At 58.1% G+C, this 18,778-nt stretch overlaps 1 protein-coding gene across 1 annotated transcript in view; it reads left to right on the forward strand.

Moving 5' to 3' along the window:
* The first annotated feature begins 2,222 nt into the window (after positions 1-2,222).
* Positions 2,223-18,778, forward strand: part of TTBK1 (tau tubulin kinase 1) — a 38,043-nt gene continuing 21,487 nt past the window's right edge. Inside the window, exons 1-11 of the mRNA XM_058306765.2 lie at positions 2,223-2,378; positions 8,892-9,039; positions 9,452-9,525; positions 9,697-9,837; positions 10,694-10,798; positions 11,271-11,336; positions 11,762-11,854; positions 11,940-12,065; positions 15,509-15,663; positions 16,626-16,857; positions 17,124-17,302. Coding sequence (XP_058162748.1) covers positions 2,271-2,378; positions 8,892-9,039; positions 9,452-9,525; positions 9,697-9,837; positions 10,694-10,798; positions 11,271-11,336; positions 11,762-11,854; positions 11,940-12,065; positions 15,509-15,663; positions 16,626-16,857; positions 17,124-17,302 — 1,427 coding nt within the window. The 5' untranslated portion in view covers positions 2,223-2,270. The remainder of the gene's footprint in view (positions 2,379-8,891; positions 9,040-9,451; positions 9,526-9,696; positions 9,838-10,693; positions 10,799-11,270; positions 11,337-11,761; positions 11,855-11,939; positions 12,066-15,508; positions 15,664-16,625; positions 16,858-17,123; positions 17,303-18,778) is intronic.

The raw sequence follows: 18,778 nt of genomic DNA on the forward strand, positions 1-18,778 counted from the left end.
CACACCTCTGTCTGTCCGTCTGTCTCTCTCTCACACACATCATCGGTCCCACACTCGCCCACATGCACTCTCGAACAGATACTCATAAAAACCCCTACCAGCCCTGTCTCTCCCTGCATACCCATGCCTCCACATGCCCAAAGGGGCTGAGGAGGCCCCGAGAAGTAACGGGGCAGCCGAGTTCCTCGTGTTTGTGACTTCCATCCCTTCTGAACCGAGCGTAGTCCTCTGAGGCAGGGAGTGGGGCTGGTGGACAGCGAGAGGCAGTTAAGCCCTCATTTACCCTCCCATCTCCATGCTCTCTCTTTCCCACCTCACTTGTTCCTTCTAGGTTTGCCCATCTGTAAAATGGGAGTAGAACCCAGAATTTCCTCATTAGCCTATAGAATCCCCCATCACAGACCTGGAAGGGCCACCAGAGGGCATCTAGTCTAATTCCTAAGGCCCCCTCCCCACCAGTTAGATTGCTTCTTCAGTCTTGTCCTCAACCTTTTTTTTTTTTTCAATCCCTGCCTCTCACTTCTTCCTGTCCTAGCTCTTACTGCCCTCGGAATTCCTGGCGTCCCATATCCCCCTCTGGCAGAAGGAGGGAAGGGGCCTATTTGATATCCTGGTACTCTGAAGTGGTGGGGATTGCAAGAAACAGCATCAGCTGAGTCATCTGAAAACAGAAAAAGAGTGACAGTGTCCCTCCCCATGAAGCTCCGCTCCCCACACGGCCCCCACGGCACACCGTGACCTGTTGAAAGTTGTTTCCATGCCTTCACCACCCCACCCGACCCACTATATCAGGACAGGAGCCCTGGAAAATTATCCCATCCCAAGAAAAGACAGGTTTATGGAGTCCCACCCCATCCATCCATAGCTCAGGCACGTTCCTCCCCTCCCAGCCCCCGGCCCCAGCCTGAATGACTTCCCTTTTTCTCTTCCATCTGTGACTCTCCAGGGTCACTGTGAGGGCAGAGCTGTGTGCATGTAAAAAGCACAAGGGGAAAGAGGAGAGGAAAAATCCTGTTCTGGGTTGGCAAGGATGTCAAAAAGTCATCTCTTCTGGCCCCTTGCCCACACTGTGGTCACCACGCACACACACACGAGCGCACGGGCACACAAGGGCACATGGACTCATGCACAGATGCACACAGAGAAACACACGCACACATGCACACACTTGCAGTGTGCTGGGTAATATGTGCCTGGTTTTCTCAGCCCTCGCAGTTGTGACACTCTCCCTGACATCCAACTTTTATCCATCCCAGTGTGACAAGAGCTGTGTTCCTTCTTGGCCGTTCCTGAGCAGACAGAGAGGCTCGCCGGTCCCATGCTCACCCAGATCTGCTCCTCCCTGCCATTCCTCCTGCCTTCTGCTAGCCTGCTCCTACTTTCCTGCCCTCGCTACCCACTCCCCCGAGTTCAGACTTGCCTTTCTCCCTCCAGAGTGGCCATGGGGCTGGCATCCCTCTGAAACCCAAGTCTTGAGTCCATCACCTTATGTCCAGCCCGTGGCTCACATTCCCACTCCCAGCCCCGTGGCGAAGCCAGCGGGGTCTGCTCCCACTGAGAATGGTGTGTGCCTCTCAGCAGCTGCACCCTCCTCGCTTCGCGCCATCCTCAAGGGGCTGTTGCCATCTCATTTTCTTGATTATCAGATCTCCCATGGTTGAGTGGCAGGTCTGTCACTCTGGTGTGGGTCTCCTCTAGTCACTCCTTCGTCTCCCCTTTCTTGTCACCTCAGATGGGCATTTTGTGGCACAGGGAAGGTGTGAGTGTCCTGGATGACTGTCAAGCCACTCCTGGCCAGTCCTTAGAACCACAAGTGTGGGTCTCAGTCCAGTATGACCCCTTGGTGATCAAGTCTCCCCTGCATTAGTTAGCCTATGTCTTGTCGGTAAACACTTCCCCCATGGCTGCTGACACATCATTTTCCTCTCCTGTTTTCCCATCCACATGTGTGTCCTGTTGCTGGCCTTCTCATCTCCTCTTGGTAGTTTCCATCTCCCTTCCAGTGGCTAGCATTTTTGTCTTCTCCCCTGACCCCCATCTGGGCCTTTACACAATGCTTTCCGGTAACCCCTGGAGCATCTGCCCAGTGGGCCATGGAATGATGCCTGCCAGGAGAGTGGAGTTACATGTCAGGCCAAAATACTGCCACCCACCATCAGCGCGGTGGTCCTGGGCCCGCAGCCTGCCCCCACTCACAGCTGTCCCTGCTCCCCCAGGTAGATGGCCCCCCAAGGGCAGGCCCTGCGGACACCCCCCGCTCCGGCTGGCGGATGCAGTGCCTAGCGGCCGCCCTGAAGGACGAGACCAACATGAGTGGGGGAGGGGAGCAGGCCGACATCCTGCCGGCCAACTACGTGGTCAAGGATCGCTGGAAGGTGGTGAGTGAGTGCGCCGGAGGGCGAGGGGCGGCGGGGGGAGAGGCCCCCGAACCGCAGCCCCGAGAGGGAGCGGCCCTGAGCTCGCCGGCGCGCGGCTGGCCGCTACACGTGTGGACGCTCGCTGCGCCCCCGGCCCCGTGCGCCCCTCGAGCCCCGCCCTCGCCACCCTCTCCCGCTAGGCCGGGCTGGGGGGGCCCAGCCTGGAGCAACTCCTGGGGTGGACGTCCGGGCACGAGCTGCCGCGCTCGGTGCGGCGGGAGGGAGGCGGCGGCGGAGGCGGAGGCGGCTCCTTTTCTGCCGGACCTCGGAGAAGGGCAGCGAACGAGCAGGTGTCCCCTCCGCTTCCGCAGAGGACAGAAAGGCTTGGGTTTGAGGGAAGACGCCCTGCAGGCTGCTCCCACCGCATCCGCACTCCATCTTCCCGGTTCACCCTCCTCCCCTCGCTGGTCCCTGCGGCAGGTGCAACACGCCGAGACTCCATCTCCCAGCGTGCCTTGCTCCTCCGGCCCAGGCCTTCGGGCTGCTCGGCCTGCTGGGAGTTGTAGTCCGAGCCCGCTCGGGGCTTTGCGCCTGGGCGGGAGGGGGCGCGACGGTTGGAGGAGAGGCAGCGTCTGGGGAGTGGGGCCTGCTATGAATCAAACCCCGCATCATCCCCTTTCTTTCCATCTCCTAAGAGCGCTCGGGGTTCTCTTGTCACTATGGAGGCAGGAAGATGTGGGACGGATTACGAGGCTGTCGTGTGGGGGAAAGGCGTGGGGAGCCAGGCAGAAGGGGGGACGGCAGGGGTCCGGTTTGCACTATGCCTGTGTGTTTGTGCGCGCGCGTGCCCGTGGTTTGGAGGTGGGGGCGGGGAAGCTCAGCTCACCCGGGGTGCGGGGTTGGAGAGGAGGGTGGGGCCGGGAGGCAGGCGGGTCTCCATGGTAACAGCCGCCAGGCTGCGCACAGGTCCTCTAAAGGGACAGGAGCAAAACTGGCAGCGTTGTCAGGGATTCGGACTGGGGTCCGGGGGTGGGGGGGGGAGGGGGCTCCTAGGACTGGAGGGGTTGGAGAGCTGGGGGAAGGGACTGTTCTTGTCCTAGAGGGGATCCTCCTGAGAGGGAGAATAACCGGATAGAAATTGGGGGAGGGGAAGCCAGAACAGTTATCAAAAGTATGAGGGTCTGGCAAAGTGGGGAGCGTTCCTCCAAGAAGCCCCTGCACCCCCAGGCACGAGAGCTTAGTTTCTGGCAGATTGTAAGCAGGATGGCATTTGCATTGAAGAGGTTAGAAAAAGATGGTGTTCCCAGGCATACTGAGCTTGAGTTAGAACTTTCTTTTTGGAGGGAGTGGGAGATAAGTGGAGAGAGAAATGGGGAGATGGCAGATATGCAGCTTTTGCCAGACCTAGCACTCCCTCCCCACAAGGAAGTAGAGAGAATGGGTACCAGAGCCTCCCCTCAGCCTGCGCCCAGTGAGGGTGGACTGCACATGAGGCAGAGCTCAGGAACCAAGCACAGACTGCCCAGAGATGGGCTGTGGCCAGGGGGAGATAGGGATCACTGGCATTAGGTAGGATATTTTAAAAAATAATAACATTTTATTCTTCCTGGGAGTTGCTTCTCAGAATCATAATATCAAATGAGCTGTTTTTTAAAAAACTGCATTTCTTTTGAGCACTTACTATTGCCCGGCACTGTGTAAAATGCCTTAAACGGTTTATCTCAACAACCTCTGATGTAGATATTGTTATTTTCCCCATTTCACGGTTGTGGGAACTGAGCCACAGACATTAAGTAACTTGCCAAGATTTAGCCCATGCAAGAATTGGGACCATAGAGCTGAAGGATTTTTTTGTGACCAATTCTAATCCAACCCTCTTCATTTTACAGAAGAGGGAAAATGGCAGCTCAGAGAGTTTATCAGACTCATCCCCGGACACCCAGCTCCGGGCCTAAGAAAATGAGTTTCCTTTTTCCTAGGTGAATGCTGGTCCTGTTTGTCCTATTTCTCCTTCATTTTAAGAAGGTCTTTTTGCAGGAGAGGGAATCATGAAACAATTTAGGAGGTGGAAAAGGACAGGTTCTGGCACAGCGAGGTTGAGAGGATCTTTCTGTGACTGGGCTGTGGACAGGGCCACATTATGACTTCCCCGGGTTCTAAGCACTTCTGCCCTGGGGGCCATTTCCTCCATAGAAAAGTACTGAAAGTTGTATTTTATGGCTGCATTGGTATAAGGATGAATGTATTAGTATTATATATTGAACATTTTTCTTTGACTTAAACGTTCATTTTTTTCCCTCTGATTTTAAAAGAAATTAAAACATTTCCATGGACCCTTAAAAGTATCGTTGGCCAAGTCGCTGTGCCTACTGTGCCTACTGGATAAGTTGGCCCCAGCTCTGGGGCCCGGGGAGGAGGGGTGTTGGGTGAGTAGGTGGGTGTGGATGCCAGCTCCTGGCCCCAGGGAGATTCTGTGTGGGGTATGGAGCGTGAGGAAGGGGAAGTGGGATCTCTTTGGAAATGAAGAGGGCAGAGAAATACCCTTGGGCCTCCAGGGAAGGTCAGGGAGAGGATGTCAGAAATGCCTTGGCTGCCCTGGCTAACTTACCTCCAGCAAAGATCTGGGCTCCTGGCAGATCTGGGCCCAGTCTTTATACTTTTAATCCCAATGTGGTCAACCGTTCTTGTAACACTGGGTTTGTTTTGTTTTAACATTAAAAAATTTTTCTTTTTATGTATTTTCTTTTTATTTTTTTAGTGAGCTATGTTTTTTTTTAAAGATTTATTTATTTTATTTAATTCCCCCCCTCCCCCGGTTGTCTGTTCTCTGTGTCTATTTGCTGCATCTTGTTTCTTTGTCTGCTTCTGTTGTCAGCGGCTCGGGAAGTGTGGGCGGCGCCATTCCTGGGCAGGCTGCTCTTTCTTTCACACTGGGCGGCTCTCCTCACGGGCGCACTCCTTGCGCGTGGGGCTCCCCTATGCAGGGGACACCCTTGTGTGGCACAGCGCTCCTTGCGCACATCAGCACTGCGCATGGGTCAGCTCCACATGGGTCAAGGAGGCCCGGGGCTTGAACCGCGGCCCTCCCATGTGGTAGATGGACGCCCTAACCACTGGGCCAAGTCCGTTTCCCTTAGTGAGGTATGTTTATTGCAATTGGTGAACTGAACACATTTTGGAGCACTGCCACCAAGTGTGGATTAAAGTTCACATCGTAGTTTACACTCTCTCCCACACAATTCTGTAGTTTATGGCAAGATTTATAATGACCTATTTCTGTGGTTGCAATGTTAGTCAGGATAATGCCCAAGTTCCGAAAATGCCCCATATTACACCTATTTTTCCCTCTCCCTTCCCTCAGCGCCTCCCGTGGCCACTGCCTCCACATCAATGATATAATTTCTTCCATTGCTAGAACCACAATTAGTCTATAGTAGAATACCAGTAAGTCCACTCCAGTCCATCGTTCTTGCCCCAGTCCTGAGGATTCTGGGACGGGATGTCCACTCCACCTCTAATTGAGAGGGTCTGTGATCCCACGGGGCCAATGGATGGGACTCTTGAACACAGGGGTTAATTAAGAGTGTGGGTTCTTTTTCTAAATTGCCCGAGTTTAAATGAAACGTGGCTTTGCCACCTCTTAGCAGTCTAGTAAGCAAGGTACTTACTAGCAGCAAGGTACTTCACTCTGTGCCTCCTTTCCCCTTATGGATAATTGGGCGATCACGTGAGGTGCTTCATTCGGTTTGTCAGGACCCGTTGGGGATTTATTGAGACGGTGTTTCTTGAGTTAGGACCTGAGATGTGGTTGCTGCTCCCGCCCCTCTGCCCTTTGCTCATGCCCACTCACAGGCAACAATAAAGGAATCCAGAAGACATTTGAATCTCCCCTGGGTTTGAAATTCCCCAGAGGCAGACAGGCCGTTGCTTCCCTTTAGCTCTGAGTCTCTCCCCTCCTAGTTCTGAAATTCTTGCAGAAGTCTGGCTATAAATTTCCTCTCCAGTAGAAAGGGCCTCTGCTGTCTCATTGTCCTCCTCCTTCCTCGTTTCCTGTTTCCTTCCTGAGCACAAAAACCTTTGAGATCCCACCCAGCCTCCCACTTCTAAGTCTCCCCTTTATCCTTCTCTCTCTTTCTGGAGAGCTTGCAGTTGTGACCTGCTGGGACCTCCCAGGCCTCTAGCTCTGCTCGGCTCCCTTCCTCTCCCCATTCCCGCATTTCAGCCACCATTAAACATTTATTGGACATCTGAGAGGTGAATAAATGCTATGGGGAGGGCCCAGAGATGCAGCAGTTTACAGCCTGCCTGGGAGTTCGGAGCAGCCTTGCTGCAATCATTAGCAAGCCCAGAGATGCTGAGAGAGGGCAGCCCCCAAACAGGGCCGCTCCCTGAGGAGGCGAGAATTGGGCTGTCCATCTTTTTTTTTTAAAGATCTATTTTTTATTTATTTCTTTCCCCTTCCTCCCCCCTCCCCCCACGCCCCCAGTTTTCTGTTCTCTGTGTCCATTCGCTGTGTGTTCTTCTGTGACTGCTTCTGTCCTTATCAGCGGCACCGGGCATCTGTGTCTCTTTTTGTTGCGTCATCTTGTTGTGCCAGCTCTCCGTGTGTGCAGCGCCATTCCTGGGCAGGCTGCACTTTCTTTCGCGCTGGGCGGCTCTCCTTTCGGGCACACTCCTTGCGCGTGGGGCTCCCCTACGCGGGGGACACCCCTTCGTGGCAGGGCACTCCTTGCGCGCATCAGCACTGCGCATGGGCCAGCTCCACACGGGTCAGGGAGGCCCGGGGTTTGAACCGCAGACCTCCCATGTTGTAGGTGGACGCCCTAACCACTGGGCCGAGTCCGCTTCCCTGTCCATCTTTCTTAAACCTAATAAGTCCCCACCAGGACCCAGTACCTGCTCCCTGCTCCCCTGCCCCTGCCAGCAGCACCCTCACCCTCTAAGACACTTCGACCTTCAATGATTTTTAATCCCTCCCGGTAAGGCAGCTTTGCTCGTCCCCCAGCCTCGCCCTCTTCTCCCTCACAGTTCTTCCCTCTGCTTTCTCGCACTACCTGCCCTCACCCCCAGGCCAGGCCCTCCTCACCTCGTCCCTTGGTTCATACCCAGCAGCCCCTCAGCAAGTGGTCCCTTTGCAGGTCTCCCACCCCAGTCTTCTCCTTGGTGGGGGGCACTGCTGAACGCCTTCCCCTGCCCCCCATGGTGAAAGGCCTTAGCCTGGCCTCTGGGACCCTCTGCTTCCCCTTCCCTCGTCTCCCCCAATCCTCGCCTTCATTCAGCAGGAACTTATTAAGCACTCACTAGATGCCAGGCGCCAGCTAGTCCTTCTGGGTCCAGAATCTGGTCCAAACAGTCCCTTTTCCCCTTCCCCCAGGTGAGCTCACTTTCTCACCTGTCCACCCAGCCAACTTCCAGGCCTAGGCTGCTTGCCCCGCCCTAGGCAGAGCCCCCCGCTGTAGCTGCTGTCCCCTGAGCTGGCTGACGGGCAGAGGGGTTTGGTGCGGGTCTCCTGGGCCTGCTGCCCACTGTCACGTGCTCAGCGTTTCGTTCCTGGGAGTGGTGATGCCCGTCTGGCTCTGAATTTTCCCAGGGCCCGGCTTGATCCTGTGTGTCCACTCCCCACCCCACCACCCACCCACCTCCAGGGCTGGGCCCAGGAAGGAGAAAGCCTCCCAGACTGCTCTAACCTCCTCCGGACTCTTGTGAACGAGCTTATTAGCAAGAGTGTCGGAAGTTAGCAGGCGCGGGTTATCCTTCCGCAGCCCGCCCATGTTCCCTCTTGCCTTTGGGTGCCAGGGCTCCAGGAGGAGGGGATGCTGGGGGAGGGGGGCCTCGAGAGTCAGCTCACCGCCGCACTGTCCTCTGAAGAGCTTCTTCTCCAATGACCGCTCCATTCCCCCCAGGCTGCCCCCACGGCCCTGGCGAGGAAGCCCTGGTTTTGGGCATCTGGCTGTGGGCCTGTGGCGTGACCCGGGCTCCACGGTAGGCCTGGCAGCGAGCCCTCTTTGCCAGCTCTCCTCCCCACTCCTCCCCCAAATACCTCTCCCTCGGGTGGCATCTTGCAGGACACTGCCAGTCCCAGGAGAGGTCAGCTTCCCTAGGGGGGTCCACCTGAGACTGGCATGTCCTGGAAATTGCTTTTCCTTTTCGACAGAGGTTGGTCAGCAAGGGCAGGATGAGTGGGGGTGGGGAGGGTGGTGCTGGCTGTGCTTCGAGGGACAGCAAGGCCCAGGGCAGCCTACGCAGGCTTGTCTCCCTGTCTGTGCCAGTCGCTGGTCTCACACCCTTTCCCGCTGCCCGCTCTGCGCGTGTACACGTGTGCACGGATGGTTGTACACCACGGTCTGGACCCAGTCTCAGGGCACTGGGAGGGGAAAGGAAAGCAGGGCTGAGTGGGGCGAGGAAGGAAGTCACGGCCTCCCCTTCAGTGATGTTCTCCGCCGCCGTCGATGAAGGACGAGACCCAGCAGTGGGTGGTAGGAGCTGCTGCTCAGCCTGACCCCTGTGTAACCCCCCGCATCCCCGTCTCTGTAGCTCAAGAAGATCGGGGGCGGGGGCTTTGGTGAGATCTACGAGGCCATGGACCTTCTGACCAGGGAGAACGTGGCCCTCAAGGTGGAGTCAGCGCAGCAGCCCAAGCAGGTCCTCAAGATGGAGGTGGCCGTGCTCAAGAAGCTGCAAGGTGCAGGCCTGGGCGGGGGCGGGCTGGGGGACGGATGGTGGAGCCAGGAGCGGAGAGAGGTGATGGGCTGAAGCCGGGGGAGGAGGTGTAGCGTGGTGCAAGGAAGAGGCCAGAGAGCCAGGAGAGCTGAGGGGGCTGGGGAGGAGAGGGGAGGTGGGCCCAGGACCCAGGAGAGGTGAGGGGTGAGAGGCCGAGGTTGGCGACGCAGAGATGCGTGCCTGGTCTAAGGCAGGTGATGGAGCCGGAGTCTCAGCGAAGGAAGGGCTGAGGGCAGAGGGAGGTGATGGGAGAGGTGGTCAAGGGGCCAGGGCTCGGGGCCAAGGACAGGGAGGAGTCCAGGGTGACCAGCAGCCCGCGTGAGGGTCGGCAGTGGGGAGGAAGGACTTGGGAGTCCCCTGTCTGTGCCCCTCAGGGAAGGACCACGTGTGCAGGTTCATTGGCTGTGGCCGGAACGAGAAGTTTAACTACGTAGTGATGCAGCTCCAGGTGCGTCCTGCGGCCCATCCTCTGCCCTCGCTGCGACTCCTGGGGCGGGGCAGGGGCACCGCGGTTCCTGGGAGGAGAGCGGCAGGGGCGCAAGCCTGTGGGGCGGGCCCGGGCAGAGCGTGGAGGTGGTGGTGGTGGGAGGGCTGCTGAGGGCTCTCCCTGCCCCCCCAGGGCCGGAACCTGGCCGACCTGCGCCGCAGCCAGCCGCGGGGCACCTTCACCCTGAGCACCACCCTGCGCCTGGGCAAGCAGATCCTGGAGTCCATCGAGGCCATCCACTCTGTGGGCTTCCTGCACCGGGACATCAAGCCAGTGAGTGCTGCCCCGCCCCTCCTCCAGAGCACACGCCCTCCTCCTCCTCCTCCTCCTCATTCTCGCTGGGTCTCCTGGTTTCTTCTCTAGAACGGTAACCCCTGCTGGGACCAGGACAGCCTCTTCTACCTGTACCCCTCCTGCTCTCCATACACGCCCACCTCCCTGCCCCGCTTCCTCCCAGGAGCACGCACGGCTGCTCTCCCCTCCCTTGGTGCTGTCCGTCCTCTCTCCTCTGCTCTCTTCCTCCTTCCTGCCCCCTGGCCTGAACGGTTCTTGGGCCTAGAAAGTGAAGGGGGTGGGGAAGCATGGAGGGACTGAGGGGCTGCAGGATGGGAAGGAATTCCAAGTAGCTGACTCTGTGGCATCTTGGATCTTGGGGCTAGAGAGCTTCCCATTTTACAGAGGTTGAAAAACGAAGTCCCAGAAAGGTGACTTGAATTGCCCAGGGTCACACCGCAAGAACAACGCAGATCTCCTGCTACCCAGAGCAGGAGGGGTTACACTAAACCACACTGCCCCGCTGCAGAGTCCCTGGGATTTAGAGCCAGACAGACCTGGGTTCAAACCCTGGCTGTGTCATCCCTTGCTGTGTGATCTTGGAGAAGCTCTCTAACCTCTTCGGCCTTTTGTTTCCCCGTCCCTAAAATGAGGGTGTTCACACCTGCCCCACAGTTGAGCTAGTGTGAGCCAAATGCTCCATAAACCTTACCGGTGTGAACGCTGATGTTTTATTCTTGTGTGGGTGTGCGTGTGGGTGAGGAACCTTCGCCCCAGCTGCCGGGCTCTTGCCTGGTGCCCCTTGAGGTGGGCCTGGTGGAGCCCCTCAGGGCTCACAGCCACTGTTTTCCCCCAGTCGAACTTTGCCATGGGCAGGCTGCCCTCCACCTACAGAAAGTGCTACATGTTGGACTTTGGGCTGGCCCGGCAATACACCAACACCACGGGGGACGTCCGGCCGGTGAGTGCCGCGGCTCACAGCTGTCAGGGCTGTCAGGAGAGAGGGTCACTCCGTGTCCCACTCCTCAATCCGGGGACCCTTCACAGAAGGCCCTTCTCCACCAGTTTTTCTTGCAGCTGCCGCAGCAGGTTTGGCCGTGCATGCAGGATCAGTGTCACCCAACTCTGGGCCCCACTCTCCCTTAGCCTGGGCCCTCGGGGGAGGCCACGTCCACATCCTGTGGTCTTGCCATGCAGTCTGGCCGGGGACGGGCGCGGAGACAGTGGGTGGGGTCAGGAGTCAAGCGGCTTAGAACTGGGAGGTGGGAAGCAGGTGGTGGGGTTGGTGTCAGGTCTACCCCTGAACGGGGCACCATGGCAGCGGGGGGTGGGGGGGTGGTGTCAGGGTGACAGCGGGCAGAGTTACAGCAGGTCACAGTGTGGCCAAGGTCGGGGGGCAGTGGGTGAAGTTCCTAGTATTCTCTTCTCTGCAGCCCCGGAATGTGGCTGGGTTTCGAGGGACTGTTCGTTATGCCTCTGTCAATGCCCACAAAAACCGGGTGAGTAGTGGTCCCTGGACCAGGGGGTGTGGGGGCAGAATGGGCACAGGGCAGAGCCTGAGCATACAGCTGCAGAAGGGGAAGGGGGCAGCTGATGTCAAGAGATGAGAAGTACAGGACAGGGGCTGGAATCTGCCACCCAAAAGACGGTGACTGTGCCATCTTCCTCTTTTTCTGGGATCCCATCCCCTCCATTCCCACCACAAGTCGCTGGGGCGAGAAAGCATAAACACGAGTGGTTTTGACATGGATTCTGTGTGTGTTGGAGGGATGGGAATGGAGGCGTGGGCTCAGGGAGGTCCCAGCTCAGCCTGTAGGGTGGGATGACAGGCCTCCCGTACCGATGCTCCTCAGCAAAGGTTGGTCCCCGTCACCAAGGATGTGCTGAGAGCTGTGGGTGACCCCCTCCCCCTCCCCTTCTCCAGGAGATGGGCCGCCACGATGACCTGTGGTCCCTCTTCTACATGCTGGTGGAGTTTGCAGTGGGCCAACTGCCCTGGAGGAAGATCAAGGACAAGGTGAGCTCCGGGCAGCTGGGTCTGAGGGTGGGAGAGGAAGGGGGCCACTGCTGGGCCTTCACCTCTCCTGCCTTCTTGCGTCCAGGAGCAGGTGGGGATGATCAAGGAGAAGTACGAGCACCGGATGCTGCTGAAGCACATGCCGTCTGAGTTCCACCTCTTCCTGGACCACATTGCTAGCCTCGACTACTTCACCAAGCCTGATTACCAGGTGGGAGCCTGCCACCCACTCCTGCACCCTTGCCTGCTCTGACCGGGCTCCTCTCTGTGGTTGACCACCCACCAGCAGCACCCGCTCCTGCCAGGGCCCTGCGCCCCTGCCAGGTTGGCTCTGAGCAGGTCCCCATAGAGTGCCAACTGCAGGAAAAGGTTTTGCGTGCCCGCGAGCAGTGTCATAGCTGAGATTTATTAGGAGCACTCTGTGTGCCAGGCCCTGTGCTGAGAGCTTTTCACGCAGTAACTCGAGTTTCAAAACAAGACTTTCATGGTAGTGTTATTATTCTAGCACTTAACAATTAAGGAAACTTCCAAGTACCTTACTCCAAAACTCTGCAGGAGGCCATGTGGGATGACTGTCCCCATTTCACAGATGAAACTGAGACCCAATATCATGGTTAGGAGCAGAGTTGGCCTTAGGCACAGCTCTTCAGACTCCAAGTCCAGTTGTCTTTCCAAGGTGCCACCTCACCCCTGGGGGAACCACTCTCCCTGACTGGAGCCTGGGCATGTCTTAGTTTCCCACCAGCTGCTGATGCAAAGTACCAAATATGGGGTTGGCTTTTACAACGGGGATTTTATTTAGGGTAAAAGCTTACAGCTCTGAGGCTGTGAAATTTCCAAATCGAGGCATCAAAAAGAGATGCTTTCTCGCAGTCCCGCCATGCGGTGAAGCAAGATGGCCGCCGGTCTCTGCCACGGTCTCCACCTTCCCCCTGAGAATCTGCCATCTTCTGGAGCTGAGCTGCTGGCAGTCAGCTACAGGCTTGTCTCTTACCCGGCCTCCTCTCTCAGTCTCAGCCGCTCCCCTTTCTTCTAGAGTTCATCCGTGAGTCTCAGTTATGTGGCTGGGCTCATCTCCTCAGCCTTGAACCGCTCTGTGGGTCTAGCCCCTTAGGAGCCTCTTTCCGTGCCTCTGTGCTCTGCTGGTTCCATACCCCAGGCCCTTGCTCAGCCTCTCAGGGATTCCGTTTTCTTGCCATCCTCTCTCTCACGTGGCAAGATCAATATCACAGCTTCCTTTCCTTCTGTGTGTCTCTATTTCTCTCTGTGTCTCTATTTACATCGGACCCAGCAAGAGGGCAGTGACCCAAGCTGGCTCATGCCTTACCGACTTAGTCCAATCAAAAGCCCTAAATCGGGAAGCCGATGTGGCTCAAGTGGTAAGGCCTCTGCCTACCATATGGGAGGACCCGGGTTGGATCCCTGGGGCCTCCTGGTGAAAAAGAAGAAGAGAAAGTGTGTCTGTGTGGTGAGCCAGTGCCCATGCGGTGAGCCGAGTGCCAACACGGTGAGCTGAGTGCCCGCACAGTGAGCCGAGTGCACATGTGGGTGCCCGCATGGTGAGCCTAGTGTCCACGCAAGTGCCTGCGTGGCGAGCCAAGTGCCCACGTGGCAAGCCACTGCCCACGTGGCGAGCCGAGTGCCCACATGGTGAGCCGAGTGCCCGCACAGTGAGCCGAGTGCACATGTGGGTGCCCGCATGGTGAGCCTAGTGTCCACGCAAGTGCCTGCGTGGCGAGCCAAGTGCCCACGTGAGTGCCCATGTAGTGAGCCAGTGCCCACGTGGCAAGCCACTGCCCACGTGGCGAGCCGAGTGCCCATGCAGTGAGCCGAGTGCTAACGTGGGTGCCCACGTGGTGAGCCTAGTGTCCATGCAAGTGCCCACATGGCAAGCTGAGTGCCCACATAAGTGCCCGCATGGTAAGCCAGTGCCTATGTGGTGAGCCAGTGCCCATGTGGTGAGCCAAGCACCCATGCGAGTGCCCACATGGTGAGCCAGTGCCCACACAGCAAGCTGAGTACCCACGCGGTGAGCCAGGGCCTGCACAAGTGAGCCACGCAGCAAGATGATGAGGCAACAAAAGAGAGACGAAGAGGAGAATCAAGGTGAAGCACAGCAGAGACCAGGAACTGACGGGGCAGAATTGACAGGGAACCTCTCGCCACATCAGAGGTCCCCAGGATCGCATCCCAGTGAATCCTAGAAGAGAAAGATGAGAAGACAAACATGCACAAAAAAGAGAAAGAGATACAGAAGATCACACAGTGAATGGACACAGACAGCAAAAACAGCAGGGCAGGGGGAGAGGGAGGGGAAGAGAAAAAAAAGTCCTAAATCGATCTTATCAAGTAATCTAATGAAAGGCCCCTGAAATGAATTTATTTTTTTTAAAAAATTATTTATTTATTTATTTTTTTAAATTACATTATGAAAAATATGAGGTCCCATTCAACCCCACCGCCCCCGCCCCCCACTCCGCCCACAGCAACACTCTCTCCCATCATCATGACACATCCATTGCACCTGGTAAGTTCATCTCTGAGCATCACTGCACCCCATAGTCAATGGTCCACATCATAGCCCAGACTCTCTCACGTTCCATCCAGTGGGCCCTGGGGGGATCTATAATGTCCCGTAATTGTCCGTGAAGCACTATCCAGGACAACTCCACGTCCCGAAAACGCCTCCACATCTCATCTCTTCCTCCCGTTCCCCACACCCAGCAGCCACCATGGCTACCGTTCCCACACCCATTCCACATCCCTGAAATGAATTTAATGCAATCAAAGGGTACCACACCAAAAGACTGTCACAGAGGGAAATGTCAGCAACGTCTGTCAAGGATCTGCTATGTGCCTCGCACGGTGAGGGGAGCACAGAACAGTTCAGACAGTGTCTGGCACACAGTAGGCACTCAATGAAGTTGTGGGACCCGCCAGTAGAGAGAGACTTCCCTGCGTTCTGGAGAGAGCCAAGCCAGAAGTAAAATGATCTGGGGAGTTACAGCTACCTGCCACCTCCTGAACCCAGAGCACTGGCTGCTGGCAGGGGTGCCCCGCGGTTAGAAGGTCGTGTGCCTGATCCTAGCACAGCTCCTGGGGTCCTCAGGCCACACAGGTGCGAGCACACCCTGTACCTGGCCCCGTGCTGGCTGCTAGGTGTATTGAATTGGCAGCTAAGGGCGCTAACCACACACACCCAAGGCATGGGTGAGCTCTGTGGGTAGGAGAGGCAGGGGAGGCTGCAGAGAGGAGAGGGCGAGTGAGACAGGCCTGCCGGGCAGAGAAGCAGCCCGTGCACAGCCGTGACGCCACGCGCTGCGCTCGGGAAACGAGTAGCGCTTCAGCGCCGCTGATCCTGCCGAGCTGGCAGAAACGGCAGAGGAAGCCGGGCACGGGGATCAGGGGCCGGATCTCGGAAGGCTGGTGTCCAGCCAGTGGGGTTTAAAGCAAGATGATAATTTGCATGCTGATTTGCATATCACGCGCATGTTTTCATTTAAAATCAATGTGCCCTTCTCCTTCCAATGCCCCCTCTTGGCCCATCCTGGAAGGCTTCTCTCTCCCCCACCCTGCGATTCCAGCAACTGTCCCTTCCTCCTGGCCAGCCCCGGGGGTCACCTCTCTGTCCTCCCGCCACCCCCCTTCCCGCAGTTGATCATGTCGGTGTTTGAGAACAGCATGAAGGAGCGGGGCATCGCGGAGAATGAGGCCTTCGACTGGGAGAAGGCGGGCACGGACACGCTCCTGTCCACCAGCACCTCCACCCCGCCCCAGCAGAACACCCGGCAGACGGCAGCCATGTTTGGGTGAGTCTCAGAAGAGGCGGTGGGCTGGGGCAGCCGGCTGCCCGCCGCCCGCAGCTGTCACCGGGAAGCCAGCTCCGGCTCTCTCGTCCTCTTCCTACCTGGCCGTCGCTCCTCTTCTTGGTGCTCAGCAGTAGAGTTCTTGAACTTTGGGAAGTTCTGCGCATCTCTGCCCTCTGGGGGCAGAGTGGGCATCCTCCTTGTCTGGAAGTGTTTGACCTTACGGGGGGGTCCCCCTAGGAGCAGAGAACCCTTAGTCAAATGACCTGAATCTCATACTTTGTTTCTCAATGTTCATACACGCTCATTTAGTGACTGGGCCTTCACCTCCTGCTCTGTGCCAGGCGCTATGGGACACAGAGAGAAAAGTTACAGCTCCTGCAGCACTCTAAGTGCGTATTTGGAATATTTGTAATTTGTGGGCCAGCAATCAGAACCATGTGACGGCTGTGAAGACAGAGGGGCCGGAGTGCCCCCGCCAGCCCCGGCACAGGCCAGGGAGAGAAGCCGCAGGGACTCCAGGGGACACATTTAGGAAGGTGACTCAACAGGACTTGTCAGCACATTCTTGGCTCCCAGTTTTGTAAAGACATTGCTCAAGGAATTCCAGAATGATTCTTCTCTATCAAGCACCACGTTCCTACACCCCCAGCCCCACTCCCATTCCTGGGTCTAAAAGAAGCCAGGCTGCGAGCGCCAACAGAAACTGGGCGGTGCACCTAAAAGCGGCAAGACGCCCTGTGGAACGGGAGGGAGGTGGGCGCCCGGCCCGTCTGGGCAGCCCCATCTCTGAGCAGCCCTCTGCCAGCTCCAGGGTGGTTTGGATGGTGAGGGGCCTAGGGGTGTTCCCACCCTTCCTGTGTGCCTACTCCCCTGGGTGGGGGGGTTGGCTTCCAGGGCCTGTGCTGATGGGAGGGGAGGGCACCTCTGCCAGCCTTGCCCACACCCCCCTTCTGGCTCTCCAGGGTGGTCAACGTGACACCGGTGCCCGGGGACCTGCTCCGGGAGAACACAGAGGATGTGCTGCAGGGAGAGCACCTGAGCGACCAGGAGAACGCACCCCCAATCCTGCCTGGGCGGCCCCCCGAGGGGTTGAGCCCCAGCCCCCACCTGGTCCCCCACCCCGGGGCGCCTGAGGCTGAGGTCTGGGAGGAGACGGATGTCAACCGGAACAAGCTCAGGATCAACATCGGCAAAGTAATGATGGCCAGGGAGAAGGGCGTGCCTTCCCCCCGTGTCCAGCCCTTCGGCCCCCTACCCCTTCCTTCTGAGTGCCCTCTCCCCAGCAGGGTGCCTGCCTTCCCCGCCTCTGGTTCCTGGTCCCCTCCAGAAGCCCTGGCTTACCCATCCAGGGCCATCACCCTCCTGCTTGGATGTCCCTCTACCTCCTTCACACGGAGAAAACTGCCTGACCCCCGTGTCACCTCGTCAACCCCAGCTCAGGCTGCTCCCCTCTCCTGCAGACCCCCTGTGTGGCGGAGGAGGAGCAGAGCCGAGGTGTGGGGGTCCCCAGCTCCCCAGTGCGTGTCCCGCCAGACTCCCCGACAACCCCAGTCCGCTCTCTGCGCTACCGGAGGGTCAACAGCCCCGAGTCGGAGAGGTTGTCCACGGCGGATGGGCGGGTGGAGCTGCACGAGCGGAGGTGGGTCGGGGGCCGGGCTGGTCGGAGGAAGGGTCAGATGCGAGGCAGAGGGCAGGAGCCTGGCAGGTCCTGAGGGGGTTGACTTGGGCTGGGGAACAGTGACAGTGCCTGGGAGAGAAGGTGGGGGGTCAGGCCAGGAAGGGGTGTGGAGGCCTGAGGCGGGCCAGGCTGGGAGCTCCGGCCTGCAGGTTGGTGATCAGGGGGTGGGCATCTTTCCACAGCTCTTCTCCTAGAGCAGGGCTCCGGGAGCGTGAAATGAAATTCAAAAACACATTATTCCTGTGGGGACGTGTTGGTGCGGGTGTGATATAGTTATTAAATAATCCACAGGACAGTGTGGGCTTAGAAAGTGGTCTGTGGTTTTCACCTGACTGGCAAAGGGGTCCCTGGAACAGAGTAGGCTAAGAAGCCCTGCTCTAGAGACTGTCATTTCAGATGCCTCAAGACCAGCTGAACTGGGCTCCCCTCAGCTTTGGGGAAGGAGTGGGGGAGAAGGGTTCAGGGCCCTGGTCAACTGGAGGAGTTTGGGGGGTCAGGGCTGAGAGATCGGAATGGCAGAGGGGGGAGGAACCCCTGGTTGGTGGGAGGGAGTGTTGGGGAGTCTCAAGCCAGGGTGAGCCGTTAGCAGCAAAGGTGGGGAGAAAGGGGGCCCCTGGGGCAGGATGGAGAGCGGGTGTTGACCTGGACGGTGTGGCAAGCAGGGGCCAGGGCCAGATCCCCCCCCGAGCAGAGAACCCCAGGTGGGCGGCGCCCCTGGAAGATGCGCGCACCCCCTCTAGTGCCGGGCGGACCCCCTCCCAGCAGGGCTGGGTTTGCTCTGCGCCCCCTCGGGATCCTCCCCCTGCATTCAGTCCCCGCCCTCACGCGCTCGCTGCGGTGGGGGCACAGGTCGGAGGTGGGGGTGAAGACGCGCCCCACGCCCGGGGCCTCCGGGGGCCCTACAGCCACCCGAGGCAGGAGGGCTCTGGCCCTCCTCAGCAGCGGGCGGCCCTCAAGGGCTGCCGCCTCGGGAGCAAGAAGCAATGGGCTTGGCTCCAGGCGAACCCTTGTTCCAAGGGTAATGGCGAAAGGAGGGTCCAAGGGGAGGTTTTCCAGAATGGAAGTGTCAGGCTCTCCTAGGCAGGGCAAAGGGCTTGCGCGGGCTGCGGGGCACTTGCCACCAGGAGAAATTTTGAACCAGGATTTAGATTTCCCACCCCACGCCTGTCCTCAGCCCCCTGCTCCCCCCCCCCCCCCCACATACACACCTTTCAGGCCCCCCGTTCCTTTTGACCCTCTCTCTCCCTTATGTCCATCAAAGCCTCCACTGCTCTCAGGAAGGAAGGCGCTCTCAGCCCTTACAGGGGGTGTAAATGTAGGGCCCTGCGCGGCCTCTCGGTGCTTTTTAGTTTCAGCCTCAGTAACCAAGCAGGGAAGTGTTACAGTCAGATTCGGCGGGGCCCCTGTAGGCCAGAGGGAAGGAGTAGTGAGAGAAGG

This window comes from Dasypus novemcinctus, chromosome 11, assembly GCF_030445035.2.
Source record: "Dasypus novemcinctus isolate mDasNov1 chromosome 11, mDasNov1.1.hap2, whole genome shotgun sequence".
NCBI classification, from domain to species: domain Eukaryota; kingdom Metazoa; phylum Chordata; class Mammalia; order Cingulata; family Dasypodidae; genus Dasypus; species Dasypus novemcinctus.